Raw genomic sequence first — 17,738 nt, 5'->3', positions numbered from 1 at the left:
ATTGTTAAATGAATAATCAGAGAACATACTAGGGAGAAATTATACTCAATTCCTTTCATCATTGCTTTAGAAAACAGAAATCAATCAACCTTTGCTCCCTCGTAGGAAGTTCCATGGTACCTTCCTTCAAAAGTTCTCATTGTCCTGTGGGAACCACAGTTATTACTAAGTAAAAGTAAGCCTATATTTTTATATATTGATTGGGTTAGCGATTTGCAGTAACAGTACAGTTATTCTTTTTTTACAATTATATCAGTATTAGATATGACTTACAATAAAGGACTTTTTTATGCCTTACCAAAAGTCATTTCCCAAATAATCTCAAAGGAGTTACAACATTTTGATCCAGGATTGGGTAAAATGGACAAATTCAGGTACATAACTGCTCAGAGAAGCAAGCTAAATTTAGTCAGATAGATGACAACAGACTCAATTCTATAGAAAAACACGGTGTGTCAAAGACTGGCATGGTACAGAGATATGAGTCTGCAAATTGACACAGGCAGGGCAAAAGCATCAGAAGGACAAGGGCACAGGGACAGACAGGGACGGAGACAAACTCACACACAGAGAGAAAGAATTATGGGCACATAACAAACATGATTTTCATTTGAAACAGAGCACACCTCCAAGACTCTGACAATGAGAAACAACAAGTATGATTCCGTGATATTCAGGCAGAATGCTCACAGATTCGTCAGGTGACACTGTACTTTGTGGCCCCTAGGCACTGATAATCAGTGAAAGAAAAAGTTAGGAAACTTGTGTAACTTTCTATAATAAGAGCCCCACATCAGTGCTCATGTGACTGTACTAATAGGGCGGAGGTACACCTAAACCTTGAGGAAGAAACTCAGTAAGCTGCAATCACTAGTGTGGACAAGGAGGCCAACCCACCAGATACCGGCATTCAAGTCAAGAGGAGACACCTAATGATTTTGCTACCTTCTGCATGACAGGTTTGTCCCCACTTCATTCCACGACTGGGCAGACTGGTAAAGAGCCCTGCCATTTAATCTTCTTAGCAAAATCTATTTATCACCATGCCAATCTGCTAAGCTCCAACTCAGATGTCCGCATTGCAGTTTACAAGAGAAGGGAATGTACTCATAATGGTGTTCCTTATTGTGTCTTTACCTAATATAGGGTTTTATATAGGTAAGTCCTCCGAAATTTCCTGGTTTACAGTTCCTGGAGGAGCACACAACTTGCCTTCCCATTTCCATCTAGGGTGATTAGAGCAGTCTCCTTTAACCAGTGCAATAGTATAAGAGGTTTCACTATGTGGGAGCTGTAAAGGTCCCCGCAGGTTGGGGTCAAGTTTTGAAGAACTCATTGCTCAGCATCTGTGCGTCATGGAGACAGTAGCCAGAGCATGGCCAAGGCTCCCTCTTGAGAGCCTCAGGTGACCAAACCCAAGCAGCAGCAAGGCGAGTTAGATTTTAATATCTAAAAGCTGATATCTATGAGAAGGTTTTCCATGCAGATTGCAGGTAGAAAATATACACGTGAACTCTGCCAAACACTCATCCCTGAAAGACCATAGGTCTTCTCACAAAAGCTATGGGCCAGGGAGTTAGTTCATGTTGGCCAAGAATGTGTAACTACAGTATTAGTGTGTTACCGGCAATGGGGCCCACGTTGGAAATGATTTATCTGGGAATAAGTACAGATTTTCTGGGTTAAACCCTGAAATGTCCCTTCATCTCTGGCAGTCAATCCCTTGTTCTGTGCGGAGACGCACTTATTTCTGGAAGCAGCTACCCACTGGGGAAGGAGCACCCTGAGTTTTGTCATTCTGGGTGGGGCTTGTAACTCATGCTCTGCAGGCAACCCCAGTTCTTTCCCTTTTCACTACTTAACCACACACGTGGCCTGTGGAAAAGGCCACAAACGTGGACCCCTCAGGTTATAGAAGCAGTGTGCAGCGTGTTTCACAGAAGTGTCCTTGTTGCAGTTTACATGAGAAAGTAATGTACTCATGATGGTGTTACTTGTTAAGTTGTTGAGTCTTCACCTAACATAGAGTCTCATGGAAAAGACTAATCCATCCCAGAATAGGAACACTGACAGTAGCATCTGCAGAAAGGCAGCACGCATGTGGATCACCTGGCGTTGTGTAAGAATGACTCCACCCATCTGTTTCCCTCAGCTCTGCCTGTTTGCATTTTTTACCCACACTGAGTCACTTGGAAACAAAGACTTTCTCATGAGGTCATGCGTATGAGGAATGTGGTTGATCAAGCCTTTGTTTTGTTTTATTTAGGCACCCCTGCCAGAACGAGAAAGTCGTATGCTTCCTATCCTCCCCTGTACCTCTGTGTTCTTTCCCAGAACCCCACCCTATGCTCATTTCTTACAACATTGCTGGCAAACCTGGTCCTGTGAGGTTCATTGTTCCAGCAAAGAGCCATGCATTCATCTAATGAGGACAATTAATTCAACTGTGAAACCAACATTAAAATATCCATCATCTTGTCTTGTCCTCCTGTGTCTTGTAATATGCAAGCGTAAGGATCACTGGAGGTACCTTATAAAACCAAATTGAGCACTGAATTGTTTCGGGTCCTTGACCACTAGCCACTGTCATCAAACTACCCTCCTTTTCTCTGAATACAAGTAAGTCTCCAACTTAGCTAGCTTCTCTTCTCTTCCTCCCCAATACCTGCCCTGTAGCACAAATTCTGACCTCAAATGGAAATCCCAAAAATGACACATCCCCCCTCTTACATCATAGGCCTTGATCCTCTTTGGTAAACTCTAACGCAGAGTACATAGATAGATACATACGTATATGTAATTACAGATACAGAGAGAGCTTGATGCATACAGATACATAGGCATAGACATATTTTTAACTCACCCCATTCAGTACATTAGCAAACACTCAGACACACATTCACACACTAGACAGTGTTTATTTTTTCTCCCTCAGTACACTCCAAATTCATCCAGATGTCTTGCTGTCTGCAGTTGTCACCACCTGATCTGATTATCCTTTATTTTCTCTGACTTTGATCATATGGAGTAGTCATCTCTTGCAGCTCGAGTAGCTTTGGGGGGTTGGGCTCTCATAGTTTAGGCAAATTTCTGGCTCCACCATATTCAACTCCAAACTGTAAAGTGTCCTAAAACACACATAAAAATGCATTTCCTCTGAAAAATACCAAAAGTTCCTCTAATTTCTCAATTCCCTGACCAAGGTGCTCTCTTTCCCTACTGTGACCTCTTCAATTGCCTTCTAACCTTGTTTAACAAGTGCTGCCGATAATCCCCGCCCCATCCCTGCTATTCTCTGTGTGTCTCCAATAAGCTTAGATTAGACATAAGGAAATTTTTAAAAAACCAGAAATTTGGTGGTAAAACATGGGAAAAGATGGTATCCATATCTACAGCCATTGTGGAATGTGTAAGAGAAAAAAATATGTAAGATTGACCCCTTAAGGGAGAAGAAGGACAACCAAGGGTAGGGTTGACTGTAATAGAAGGCAGTTCTAAGAAGTGAAGTTAGTGATTCTGCCTTGCTTCTGTCTGTGTGACTCTGGACATTCACTATGCTTCTATGGGCTTAAGATTCCCCAGTTATCAGCTGGTTTGCATTGCAGTCCCTAATGTTCCTGTTTGACCTAAGGCCCTGGACGACCTGGGTTCTGTTCACTTCCTGTCTTCCTCTGAGCCTTAATTTTTACCTTTGGGACATGAATGCCCAGGTCCCAGACAACATGCATTTGAACCCTCACTTCCTCAGTGTCTCACCTGTCCTCTGTTTCTTCCGCAGGCGCCTTCATTCTTGTATAGTAGCACAAGGGAGTGAGACACAGGTCTTCAGTGATGAGCTATTAGGGAAATCAGAACAGGTCAGGCAAGGGTTTGGGCAAGTGTCACAAGCAGCTGGCAAACCCACTTAGGCCATGTAAGACATTCCCCAGGAAGGTCCCACCTCAGCAATCGTGTAAGAGTCGGTAAAGTTGTGGTCAGAAAACCAGTTGAAGAAGTTAAGACTGCTGTTCTGGTGTGCGTGGCTGTGGGCCTCATGCTCATAATCCTGATACCACTCAACTGGAGCGGAATGAGGTGCTCTGAATTCTGTAGGAAAATGGGCATGTAGGAAGGAGCTAGGGCACATGGGCACTGATGTACCCACCATCCTCACGACCCATCCAGAGAGTCACATCTTACCAGTAATGTTAACGAGATATTCCTTGGTAACCACTTTTTTCCGGAAGTAGGTTTTGTTCCCGAAGAACAGCAAGATCCTGTAGCAGCTTTTGGGATGCTTGATTTCCTCCACCTGCCAGCCGGAAAGGGAAAGTGAGGACAGCTTAATTCTCTAATCAGGTGACCTTCTCTTTCTTGCCTGTAAGAATTAATTATCTTCCTCGCCATTCCCCTCTAAACCCACCAACCTACGTTTCCCAGGCCTGACCCCCAAATGGATCATGTAGCTAACCATGTCCTCCTCTCGGACACTGACCAGGATCGACATCTGGGGCTGTTTCACAAACTGCATGAGGTCGAGGATCCTTCATATGCTGAGAAGGGAAGGCTACAAACAACAGAGCAATTCTGGAAAGAATACAGCCGGGTAGGGCATATCTCACACACCTGCTACCAAACCTCCCTTTCCCCTTTTCCTTCTCCTGCATTAAGGCCGTTAGGTGGAAATCTCATTCCCATGCCAAGAAGAGACTACCACTACTGAGGAACAGAAGGGCTACTTCTTGTGAGTTCATGCTCTCTTCTGTTTCTGTCCCAGGCATGGCAGAGTCATTCTATATTATGTATGAACACTGTCCCTGTTCTGACTGATGCAGGTGAACATTCAGGCCTCCTTCCCTGTAGCATTATTCTGAGGGAAACTGCTGCTATTTGCAACTACTTCGTGGTAGGCACCATTATGATTCAAACCTCTGCCTATCACCCCAATAGTGCATTTGTGCCAGGTACATGGGAAAAGTTGTGGCTCACATCCTGTGTTCTTTCATTGAGACAGGGTCACGCTCTACGCCCAGACTGGAGTGCCTTGGCCTCATCATACCTCGCTGTGCCCTCCAAATCCAGCCTAAACAGGTGCTGCTGCTTCAGCCTCCTGAGTACCTGGGACTACAGATAGGTGACACAATGCCACCTTTGTGTGTGTGTGTATATATATATAAATATATATACATATATATTTGGAACAGGGTCTTCTCTTGGTCTCTAATTGATCGCCTCCAGTAATCCTCCCTTCTCAGCCTTGCAAAGTGTCACCAACTTTATAGATGACATTTTCATTAGCATGACTTAACACTTTGCCTAGCACACGTCTCTACAGCACAATCTAGACCAACAATCAAAAGGATAGGGCTTTGGCCCAGAAGCCAGATTGTCCCGGATGATGGACATCCTGTGGTCAAGGTGAGCCTGCCACCTTTGCAACACCCTGCACATCAGCCGAGCATGGGCCTTGCTGGCTTGGCTAGTCACTGGCTCCAGATCTAACTGAAGAGCTTCCAGGGCCTCCAGTGTGGTCTGGGACATCCTGGGGCAGCTCCCTGCCTCTGCCTGCTTGTTCTTCTTATCCTCCTCTTTCTCCTGCACTTCCTCCGCCGGCTCTTTCTCCACACATGCCCCACGCTGCTCTTCTTCCAGTTGTCTTCCTGCTGGCTTGGCCTGGGAGTCACCCCTACAGGGTGATTGTCCAACCGCTGCCAATCAGAGAGAGGGTGGAAGGGGTCCCACTGGGTGCTCCCTCCCTCGTCCTCAGGCCCGCAGCTACCCACCCTCCTGGGCACTTGAGCCTGGTTCTGCCAGGAGCAGCTGTAGGTGCCCGAGCTTCTCTTGTAAGCAGTGTTAAAAGTGCATATCTGCTCTGTTGCTCTTGGTTGCTTCCCTGTATATTAGGTGACATGGGGCCACTAGAACACAGAAAACCCTCAAGGGTATGTGTTGTGCACGAGAGACGGCACGTGATATCCCACAAGGAGACAACAAGGGGAGGGAACCGGCTGGTGCTGTGGGGGTGGGTGGCAGCTGCCCGAAGCCAGGCTACAGCAGGAGACCTGGGCCCAGAGCAGACAGCACCGCCGCCACAACTGGCCCATGTCCCGGACCATACAGACCATATTCACAGGTCTCCTGCCCGATGACAGCCCTTTCTTTCCCAGGACAACAGAAGACCACACTGGCCTGCACTCTTGGCCTATGGGAGACAGCAGGACAGAATGCTTGGTTCCAGTGTGCAGCTCGGTCCTGGGAAGAGAAAGCTGCCAGACGCAGGTGGCTGTCTACTAATCGGTAGGAATATGGTTGGAGGGACTTGGCATGAGTCTCCACGTGGGCTGGCTTTGAGGAAGTCCAGGGCCTTGTGAGTATCACAGAAACATAACACAGCTGCTGCCAGCTGTGCCCTGTAGCAAATATCCTCGGGACTCTGTCTGCAGTTGTTGACCCTGGGCCAGGTCAATAGGGAGCTTGATGATTCCCAGGGTGGAGACCCAGTAAACCCCATGGTGTCCTGCCAGTCCAGGAACCAGTGCTTACAACACAGGGGAGCTCAGGCTGCAACTTCCAGCCAGGTCCCAGATGTTGGTGCATCGGGATCATGTCCAGCACCCCCCACAGTGGCACTTGGGCTAGTGAATGAGCTGAGGGCCAGTGTCAGAGGCAGAGCAAGGGACAGAACTGGAATAGAAAGACAGAGAGAAGGGAGAGCGAGGAGACTGAGGGAAAGAGTGGACACAGGTGGAAAGGACACAGAATGAGGAAGTGGCATTGGCTCTGTGAGCAGGCTAGACCAGACTCTTCCTGAAGCTTGCTTTCAAAATGATGGCAGGAACGCAAGGAGGAGGGGTGGCGTCCACACTGCAGGCTTCCCAGCTGCCCACCCCACGCAGCACAGCTGAAAGGACTTCTTTATGCCCAGAACACCACAGGTAATTTAAGTGGGTCCTTCCACATTCTTTCCTGCAAACACCTGTGTCCCACTCTGCCCCCAACCTGTCAGGCTTTCAGCACAGGCTTTGTCCATCCATATCAGAAATCATTCTCACCCGCAATATTTTCAGATGGAGTTCAAGGGAGGAAGAAAAAACTGAGACGTGCTAAGGGGTAAGTATTACGATATGATAATGCAGTCACCGTATCATAACCTCACTAAAATTTCTCCTATCTCTACTCTTTGGGAGAAGGTTCCATCTCCCATGGGGAAGGTGCCTGCCACGTGCACTGGAGTGGGAGGACATTTCTGTGAGGGATGTTCCCTTTGTGCATAGGTGAGTTTTGCAGGTCCATGCAGGAAGCCTGTCTTGCAGATCTCCTCCTCCTCCTCCTTACCCCGGCATGGAGGCCTGTTACCTCAGAGAGGGAAAGAGTCTACCAAGGACAGTTGTACTCACGACATGTTTGGTGACTGAGGTTCCTGGCGTGGCATCTCCCGACCTGGTGGTACAGCGCATGTGCAGCCCTGTGTCTGCTGGCTCCCTCGTGTTCGACAGCAGCCCATGGCTGTCCTCAGTGGCAAACCTGAGCTTCCGCGTGCCAGGGTGGTGAGGTGGAAGGTACCCTGCCAGCAAGGATAGGTGCTCAAAGAAAAGCTCTATGCCCCTACTTGTGTAATGTCCCTACCCCTCTGCTCTGTCCACATTTCTCTCCTATGTGAACAACTGCAGATTAGGCACTCATCACACCTTCCTTTCCTTACACATCCATCTGCTCCCAGGACACCTCACTGGCCACAGCACTGTTTCCTGGCCTGTGAACATGTGATGATGCTCTGTCTTTGTGAAGCCATTCACAGGCATTTAACCCCTCGTGACCATCCCCTGGACGTGTCCTGCTGTGCCTCTGTGATGGTGTAGCCCATATCCTAAACATGAGCCTTTCTCTACCTAGCAAGCTGGAGAGGGCCAAAAGAACCAGATCCCTCTGTAGAGGGCACCCTTTGATCCAGGGAAAACACAAGAATACCTTGTCTTGGTAAATATCTCTCACGGTTCTTGAGGTTAGGGCAGCACTGTGGTGAGTGTAAAGCAGAGGTTATTTAAAATTCGAGGACATTTCTGGTGAATCTCCTCCTGTCTTCGTTAGAATTCACAGAGGAATCCCGCAGACGATTCGAACTTGGCTTTTCCAATTAGCTCCTCTCCTTCCTGTTCCTGAAAACAGAAAATTCTCACATTGCTCCCAGAACAATCATGTCACTCCATCCAGAGTGGATCGCTGCATGACTGCTGCCTCTGGTATTCCTGGCAGAGACTTGCCATATTTCAGTCGTCGAGGGGTGTCTTGGTGTGCCATGCACCAAAGCAAATTGTCCCTACTGCTTAACCAGCCAGAAAGTACAAACACCAACAAACAGCTGCCTTAGTTCACATGAAAGTGTTTCACTCCGTGGTAATGGGAGGATGACACAGAGAGGGCAAGGTGAACAGTGAGAGTGAAAAAACCAATAACAGTCCACGTCACATGAGACCACTGACAGGGATATGGACAGAAAGAGCAGAAATGTTACACATGCAGGGCATGGAAGACTTCAGACAGATGGGCTTCCCGAGTTGCTCAGAGAAAGAGATACAAAATTTAAGGGGCAGACTTGTGAGAGTGGAGGCTGAGGGAAACGACGTACACACCCACACACACGCACAGAGACAGAGAGAGAGTGAGAGAGGCCAATACAAATTCACAGTGTGCATTCATAAGCAGAGTTACACTTGGGCCCTGACTAACCCTCACCCTGAAAATACTTCCATTCAAGCAAACTGAGCACAAAGTGTCATGATACCATGTGCACCTTATTAGTGTGGAATCAGGACCCAGACGCTCTGCCATGGGGTCAGGACAGGGACACAGCTGGGCGACTACTTGCATTCAGAGCAAAACGAATGTTTTCACCCCTTAAAATGGCTGTGGAGACAGGACCATTCCTGCCTCCCACCATGCAGCCCAGGAAGAACATGTGTGGGCCCCTTTCCCTGGGGTGATTCACGGGAGCAAGCTGTGGGACCGGAACCTTCAGAGGGCAGTTTCAGCTTTGCTGTTGAGGTCAGGCCTCTCTTCACCACCTCCACCACCTGGCAGGCAGTGTGGAAGTCTATTTGTTGTGGGCCTGCACTGGCATTTGCTGGGCAGCTGAAGGCCCCTGCACAGGCTTTCCTGTGTTCTGTGGCACCTGGCTCGATCCTGCTGTGGAGCCCTGAGAGGAGCAGAAGGAAACCCACAGGAGCAGGGAGGGGCCAGTCTCCGTTGCTCCGGGGCAAACCCAAATCCCAGTCCCACTCACCGCACACTCCTCAGCACACAGTTGCCTTTCCCCAAATGAACCCATCCTAGACACCGACAGGCATGAGAAGCCAGGGTCCTTCAAGGGTAACTCCACAGAGCATAGCAGATCTGTGCCGATGCCCACCCTGTCTGCAAGGGTGTGGATGTGCACGATGCAGAGGTCAGAGCTGGTCTGGGCTCCCTGTCTAGAGCCTCAGCCACCTGCCCTGCGTGGCTGGCAAAAATCAAGCGGTCAGATCTGAGGCCAAAAGCCCCCCAAAATGCAGGAAGTTTCTGGACTTCTTTGCAGGAGAGTAGAATAATCGCACATGTGTCTGTCAGTCCCTCACTCTGAAAATACCTGCTGGGCCCCCAAAGAGAGCATAAGAAGCCAGAAAGTGTGGGGAGAAGGGGGCAGGCAGGTGTACACGGGAGAAGTTCAGCCTGCTGCCTGGCCAGGGAGATGCCTGTCTTACACGAGGGCCACAGACACACCTGGGGCACCCCTTGGGATCACCCCTAGCCATCTGTGGCACAGTTACTCCCTCACCTTGTCGCCAGGTTCCAGGACTTCCCTAGAAGTGGCTCCCTCTTACAGATGAGCCCCGGGGGACCTGGATATGGCCAGGGTGAGGTTTGAAGCCTCGGTCCCTGTCCCTTCTGTGTAATAGCAGGAACTCCCAGGATGGCATCCTCTGGGCAAGACAATCCCAGGGGGCACACAGCTTGCTCATGCCTCACACCTCTGTCTGCTCAGTCCCTACCTCCTCCTGTCTCTATGTGGGTGTCAGGGTATAACTCCAGAAATAAAAAGGATGCTCAGGGGTCTATGGAATTGCCAGGGCATGTGCCTCTTCCTCGTTATGGCCCTGGGCCCTACAGGAAGCGGGAGAGAGCCAGTGATCCTTGGGACACCACAGCGCGGCCACATGCCCCGTCACCCTCCAGCCCTGCCTCCATGCACCTCCCACCGGCACGTCCAGCACCTTTGCTGGGAACGCTCCTCCCGGGGGCTTGGACTGGGCACCCTGAGGGCAGTGCGCATGCATGTTCCTGCCAGGACAAGTGGGTCACGAGAAGTCCTCAGGGGAATGTTGCCCTGTTTTCTTCCCCTCAGCCCCTGTGACCATTCCAGGGAGGGTCCTGGGGGAATCTTCCACATGCCTATGGAAGACTAGAAAGGAGGTGTTGCCAGCCACACAGGCACCTGTCACCAGGCCTTGACTGCCACATGCCCTCGTGTTACATCTCCCAGCTGATCAGTGCTTACCCCTGCCCACGCCAGAGTAGGGCGAAGGCCAGCCTCCCTGCCAAGTCTGTGCCTGTCGTGTCCAGGGCTTCCTCCTCTTTCAGGGGCAGCCCACTGAAACACACAGGGACTCACATGGAATTCAAGGGCACCCCTCCCAGGTCCCATTTACTCACAGCCTCCTCCCAGTTTCCCAGGGAAGCACTCAGGGACACAACGGAAATTGATAAGAGTTTATTGCCATGTAAGGGCCACTGCACATGTAGGGCATCTCTGTATCCTACAGCAGCCGTCCGTTCCTGTGGAGTCTTCCTCCTGGGACAACCAAGTAGACTATTAAAGTCTCTGAGTAGCAGAAGCTCCCCAGGTTTCCAACGCTAACATCTAAAAAGCTGTGTGTAAAGCACAGGGATCACACACAGACACAAACAAATACACAGACACGCACGCACACCCATTCATGTAAACACATTCTCACATATTTGAACACACACACAATATACACATACACACTGGCACAGGTTCAAAGGAGAGTAGGTGTCTGTGAAGACAAGGGGAGCCCACAGCTGTTGGTTCCCATATTCGTTCCCCAGGACTCACTATGCCTTGCCATTCTGTGATCCCTTCAAGTCTGCATCCCATGGGCCCCCAGTGTGTTTCCCAGTTTCCCAGACAATGGCCCATGCCGTCTGCACGGGCTGCAGTGCAGGTGTGGGCATCGAGGAGAAATTCCGGAGGAGGCTTGGATTTTCAACTCAGACACTGACAGAGGGGCATCACCATGGGCAGCAACATGTAGACATCTGCCTGCTGGCTCAGAGGGACGGAGGCCCCACTGTGTGGTTGCTACCAGGCCTCAGGGTGGGGTGGATGCCATGGCATGACAGTTCAGAGAAACACAGTTTCCAGTTACTCCTGGCTTCCTCTGGGGGTCTTGCAGCTTGAGGTACCCCAATCCTGACCTGTTGTCTTCTCAGTTCCCCACTGCCAGCTTCTCTCCCACCTCCCTGTGACTTGGGTTTGCTCACTGCTCTCACTCTGACTCTCAGCATTTCTACAACTTCCCAGGTAACCGAGAAGCAAGGGTTTGGCCCATACTTTGCTCTACTCACCTGGCGCCCTCTGTGTTTCTTCACACCAGGTCTTCATCCCTGGGGTAGTAGTGCAAGGGAGCGAGCCACAGGTCCTCGCTGATGATCTGGCAGGGCAACAGGGACAGGTCCACCCAAGGATCAAACCCACATCACCAGAACCCGAGAAACCCACGGAGGTGACCTCAGAAGACGTGCACAGGAGCCCCACCTCAGCAATCCGGTTAGAGCCCGGGCAGTTGTGTTCGCACAACCAGCTGAAGAAGCTTACATCGGTGGAGTCCTGCTCCCTGAATGGGGCTTCACCCTCATAATCCCAGAACCACTCAATGGCAGAGGAACGAGATGCCCGGTAACCTAAAGAAACAAACAAAGAAACAAAAAAAACCCAAAACTTAGGGAAGTGTCCTCGTGCGGCCTACACCCCCTCAATGCCCCTCCCCCACCACCCAGGCGGGCATGTCCCACCAGTGATATCAAGGTGATACTCCTTGACGATCACTTGATTCCGGAAGTAGGGGTTGGGAAGGAAGAAAAACTTCATCCTACAGCGGTAATTCTCCAGGCTTACTTCCTCCACCTGCCAGGGAAAAAGAGGGTGAAGGAGGAGGAGTCTGTGCTGAGGGGGTCTCCTTGATGTTTGTATGAGTCCTTTACCATTGCCAGCTCTGCCACTCAAGCTGTCCCCATCCTGTCCCACTGACCCTCCCCAGCCAGACTCCGTCCCCCAGGCCTGACCTCCAGATTGATCATGTAGCTCAGCACGTCTTTGTCTTGCTCCGTGATCACAGCTGACAGCTGGGGATGGTACACAATCTGCCTGAGGTCAAGGAGCCTTTCCACACTAGGGAAAGAGGCCAGGAGCCATGCAGCATGTCTGGAGAGCATGGAGAACGAGGGAGGGTGGGGGCACAGAAGCCCCCAGAGCCCCACACTTACAGCCCTCCCATGGCCTTCCTCAGCCCCTGCCTGGCCCCAGACATGCTCAGGACTAGGGTTTTCCTGGGCGTGGGTAAGTCTGAGAATCCTGCACAGAGTCAGGGAGGGCTGTTTCCTGAGGCCCTCTGAGCCCCAGGTGGCCCTCGTGTGCTGGCCGCAGGACACACACTGCTGACGTCTGCATGGGCTCTGTCCTCTCCTCACGCCCTCTGTCAACTTGGGCTCCTCCCTACGTGTGGGCGTGTGCCTTGAAGGTACCACTGTGAGCGTGAGGGGAAGCTGCCTGTGTCGGTGCCCAGGAGGGCACGTGTGCCCTGTGCCCCAGACATATGCCAGGGAGAAATGCACAAGACAAATGGAAAGCAATCTTTGCGTCTGGTGCTTTACAGAGTACAGTAGGTTTCTTAAGGTGAGCCCCAGATTTTCACCACATCCTGTGGAGGCTGATTGCTAGCTGCAGCGAGTCACAGTGGATCTCCATGGCTGCAAAAGCTATGTGGACTCCCAGCTCTCTGGGGTGTTCCTCAGTTACCTGTCCTTCAAAGTTCTGCTCTGTGGCAAAGGCTTCTTTTGACATTTCCCCCCATTTTGGGGAATCCTGTTTTGCTGCTCGTCCCGACCATGTGTTCCCACACTTCCTACAGGCTCACAGGATCCCCCCACAGCGGGTGCTGACATTGGCATGAGGGAGGCCTGGGGGTCCGGCCCCACTGCCGCTCTCCCTCTTCTGCCTTTTGCAGACCCCTTCCCCTCCTGCGTGGCTCCCTGCATGCTCTTTACCCATCCCCCTAGGTGGCCACCTGCTGATTCCGAAGCGGTAAGGATACAGCTCTGGCCCAGAAGCCAGGGATGGCCTGGATGATGGCCCTCCTGCGCTCAAGGTAAGCCTTCTGCCGCTGACGGAGCTTGAGCTTCAGCCGAGCGAAGACCTTGCTGTCTGCAGCATTCGCGGTGCTCAGCTCCAACTCCAGCAACTCCAGCGCCTCCAGCGGGGAACTTGAAGCCGAGACGCAGCGCCCGGCCTGCGCCTGACTACTGTCCTCATCTTCATTATCCTCCTTGTCATCGTCATTGTCGTCTTCTTCCTCTTCTGCCACCACCTCCACGGCCTCCAATATGTCCTCCACCACCAGAACCTCCTCCTCCCCTGTGGGCTCCGCCAGGGTCACACATTCCGGCAGACCCCCCACGCTGAGCACAACGCCCCCCTCGGTCGTCCCACAGACCGACAGCTGCACCGCCCAGCCCACCGCACGGGCCCCACAGGCCCCCGGGGCCGGCTCCCCGGGAGGGCCCTGGGCCTCAGCCTCCTGAAGGGCCCTGCCCAGACCTGGGCCGTGCCAGGCTTCCCGGGGAGGCTCGCTGGCCCCGGGCCCCGTCTCACCCGCCATGTGGCCCTGGTGCTGATTAGCGTCAGCTGCGACGGAAGGGCAGGCAGGCAGGTCCCAGAGCGGACTGGCAGAACCCAGCGGCTGCAGGCCCACGCTAGGCCTGAGAGACGCCTGGAGCGCACACGGCCCGGCCCTGGCTGGAGCCCCCTCGCGGGCCTATAGTCAGCACGCACGCGCACGCCGGCCTTGGTGCCGTCAGGCTGCCGGATTGGTCGGAAGCTCCCGGATCCACCCGCGGCTTGCCTGTCTCTCACTGCCGCCAATCGGTGGGAGGATGGAGGCCTTCAAGCTGGCTGGTCCCGCCCCTCCACCCGCCTGTGAGCCATCCCGCAGGGCACGCCTCGCTTTGGGGCCGAAGCTGTGGCCTTGGGGCTGCCGACTCAGCATGCGCCCTGGGCCTCTGAGTCCCAACATACCCGAGCACCTTGCGGCCGGCATGGGGCGTTGTCAGCTGCAGTGCAGGCCTCTGCTGTCTGCTTTTCGGGAGAGTGGAAAGTGCACGTCTGCTCCCTTTCCACCTGGTCGCATCCCTGGGAATGCTAAGCAACTCACTGGGGGGGTTGGGAGCTGCCCTCCGCACAGAAAGTCAATCACTGAGACACTGAGGAATCTTAAGGAGGATTACATTTATTTCCGTGGGTGCGTTAATGCAGAGGGGAGGTAGGGACTGTCCCAAATGCGCCTCCCTGCCCAACAGGGAGCGAACTCAAGAATGCGTTAGGGGTGTGAGCACCGTTGCGTGGTACAGGTGTAGCGCCGGGCAGGCAAGTGCACTGAGAAATTATGCTCGTACATATGTCCCATGGTGAAAACAGGATGGCGAAGGCCCTCCTAGGCAGACGCTTTAAGTGAACTGCGGGGAATATTCGCTGTTGTTTCAGCCTCGTGCACATGCTCAGTGCGTTTTTAGGTACAGCTATTGGGTGGAATATCGCTTACACTGACAGTTCCCACCAAGCATGTGGTGGGAGAAGGTGCACACTTTCCTGCCAAAGAAACGCAAAAGACAATGCATTAGTACACCGCAAAGTTATAAAGTTCTGGTGTTTCAGTTTGGCCATACAATTGTCTATTTTCAGCCTCATGTAGAGTGTAGCTGCTAAATCACCCTGGCTGAGATAGGTCTTGCTGGCACGGCCATTTAGAGGGGCCAGACATTTCAGTGAACTAAAAGAATTTTTGAGCAAAGCTTTTCAGGTTTATCAAACCGGTTACACGTAGGATGTGACATTGGCCTCGAGGGAAGCCGGCGAGCATTTATTGGAAGGAAGCATGCACACCACATGGCACTGGGGAGCCCACAGCAGGAGAACAGAGAGGAGGCCTTCTCTGCTGTGGGGCTTACAGGGGAGAGCCTCCTGGTGCCTGGCGAGCGTGGGATAGCTTGGCTCCAGAGGCCAGCACCGTCTCAGGACTGGACGAGGTCCCAAAACATGAAGCACAAATGATGTATCCACAATCCTGCCACATGACACCAGCTTGCTTCCCAGGGCAACACAATGACCCCTCTGCCTGTGACGGTGGCTGACCAGAGGTGACCCAGCGGTATCCCCGATTTCTGGGGTGCAGACTTTTATGCAGCTCGGTCCATGCAAATATCAGCGTGACAGAGGCCAAGTACATATATCTCAGCTATGTGGGAATCTGGATACTGGGATGTGGTGTCACTCCCCACATGGACTGGCTTCCACATGCCCAGTCTTGATGAGAACAAGAGAGACGTGCTACAGCTGCTGCTGGGCTTTCCTGTGGCAAATATCCTCGGGCCTGTGTCTACATTTCTAGACAATTGGCAAGGTCGGAAGGGAGGCAGATGATTCCCTGGGTGCAGACCCATTAGATCCCATGGTGTCCTGGCAGCCCAGTTACCAGTGCCTATGACAGAGGGGATCTCAGGCTGCAACTTCCAGTCAGGTCCCAGATGCAGCTGGGTGGGAATCGCTGCCACCGCAGACCAGAGTGGCAGTTGGGCTAGTGAATGAGTTCAGGGCCAGGGTCAGAGGCAGAGGAACGGCCAGGTCTTGAACAGAAGGACAGAATGAGAAGGGAGAGCGAGGAGACTGAGGGAAAGAGTGGACACAGATGGAAAGGACACAGAATGAGACAGTGGCACTGGCTCAGTGAGCGGCTGGATCAGACCCTTCCTGAAGCTTTCTTTCAAAACAACCGCAGGAATGCAAGGAGGAGGGGTGGTGTCCACAATGCAGTCCTTCCAGCTGCCCACCCAACGCAGCACAGCTGAAATGACTTCTTTATGCCCAGAATGTCACAGGTAATTTAACTGGGTCTTTCCACATTCCTTCCTGCAGAGACCTGTGTCCCGCTCTGCCGCCAACCTGTCAGGACTTCAGCAGAGGGTCCTGTCTAGCCATGTCCGGAATCACCCTGACCCGCAACATTTTAAGATGAAGTTCAAGGCAAGGAAAACCATATGGTGTGTTTAAGAGGTAAGTGTGTTGGATATGATAATGCAGTCACCATAACAGAACTTTAATAAAACTTCTCCTATCTCTGCTCTTCCAGCGATGGTCCCATTTCCCATGGGGAAGGTGCTGCCACGTGTACCTGATTGGGAGGACATCTCTGTGCAAGATGTTACTCTTGTGTCCTCGTTTGTTTAGCGGGTCCATGCAGGAAGCCTGTACTGCACGTCTCCTCGTCCTCCATACCCATGTATAGTGGCCTGTTGCCTCCAAAATGGAAAGAGGCTATTGAGCATGTTGTACTCATGAGATGTTTGGTGACTGAGGTTCTGGCCTGGCATCTGCCGACCTGATGGTTTAGCATATTTCAACCCCTGTGTCAGGTGGTTTCCTCCCCGGGCCAAGCTCATTGTGGAGAATGTTTGGCTGCAGTCCCTGGACCAAGTAGGAAACATAATCTCCAACATATCAGGCTGACGACATGAAAGGGACCCTGCCAAAAAGGGTGGATGCTCAAAGGAAAGCTCTATGCCCCAGCTTGTGTAACATCCCCACCCTACAGCTTGGCACCTGTTGCCGGGGACAGGTTACGACTGCAAAGTAGACAATTGTCACACCAGTTTTTCCTTGCAGATCCTTCTGCTCCAAGGATATCACCCTGGGATCACCACTCTTTTCTGGGCTGTGAGCCTGGAATCCTGCTCTGTCTCTGTGAAGCCCTTGACAGGCGTTCATCCCCACCAGACCATGCCCTGGAGAGGTGCTGTTCTCCCACTGGGAGAGTGTAGACCTTGTCCCATACATAGGACTTTTCCTACCTTGCGAGGTGGAGTCCGCCACAGGAAACCGGCTCTCTCTGCGTAGTGCACCCCTTGATCCTCAAAACACAAGAATAGGTTTTCTGGGTTAATATCCTTGAGGGATCTTGATGGAATGGTGACACTCAGGGGTGTGTTAAAGAGAGGATTTTTAAGATTCAGGGACATTTCAGATGGATTTCCCTAGGTAGTTACAATTCAAAGAGGATTCCAGGAGACAACATGAAATTGGCCTTTCTATTGAATTTCCCTCCTCACTGCTCCCGGAAGCACAGAATTCTAATATGGCTTGCAGAACAATCAGGCCTTTCCTTGCAGAGTGGATGGCTGAATGACTGCTTCGCCCAGGATACTAACCAGAGACGTGCTACCTTTCGGTCACTGAGGGGTGTCTTGGTGGCCCATGCCCCAAAGTAAACTATCCCTACTGCTTACCCATGCAGAACCGCCAAACTCCAGCAAACAGATGGCTTAGTAGACACGAAATGATTCCGCTCTGTGGCATTAGTGAGATGACAGACACAAGGTGGGATGAACAGTGGAAGTGACAAAGTGATAGCAAGCCTGGGAGGATAAGGCCACTGACT

The 17,738-nt window shown here is 51.8% G+C and overlaps 2 protein-coding genes across 3 annotated transcripts in view; both read right to left on the bottom strand.

Annotated features, from left to right (window-relative positions):
- LOC123629050 (F-box-like/WD repeat-containing protein TBL1X) overlaps positions 1 to 17,738 on the bottom strand; it is a 1,209,717-nt gene that overhangs the window by 331,974 nt on the left and 860,005 nt on the right. The window lies entirely within an intron of this gene.
- LOC123629026 (testis-specific Y-encoded protein 3-like) lies at positions 3,032 to 14,348 on the bottom strand. The gene is made up of 7 exons (XM_045538964.1): positions 14,154 to 14,348; positions 13,347 to 14,066; positions 12,319 to 12,396; positions 4,180 to 4,291; positions 3,941 to 4,086; positions 3,757 to 3,836; positions 3,032 to 3,053 (listed from the first exon to the last, which is right to left on the bottom strand). Exons 1-7 carry the CDS (start codon positions 14,346 to 14,348, stop codon positions 3,032 to 3,034), a joined length of 1,353 nt encoding a protein of 450 aa, XP_045394920.1.

The sequence above is a fragment of the Lemur catta genome, chromosome Y, assembly GCF_020740605.2.
Source record: "Lemur catta isolate mLemCat1 chromosome Y, mLemCat1.pri, whole genome shotgun sequence".
NCBI classification, from domain to species: domain Eukaryota; kingdom Metazoa; phylum Chordata; class Mammalia; order Primates; family Lemuridae; genus Lemur; species Lemur catta.
The sequence above is the reverse complement of the archived record's forward strand: the minus strand, read 5'-3'. Positions and strand labels throughout refer to the sequence as shown.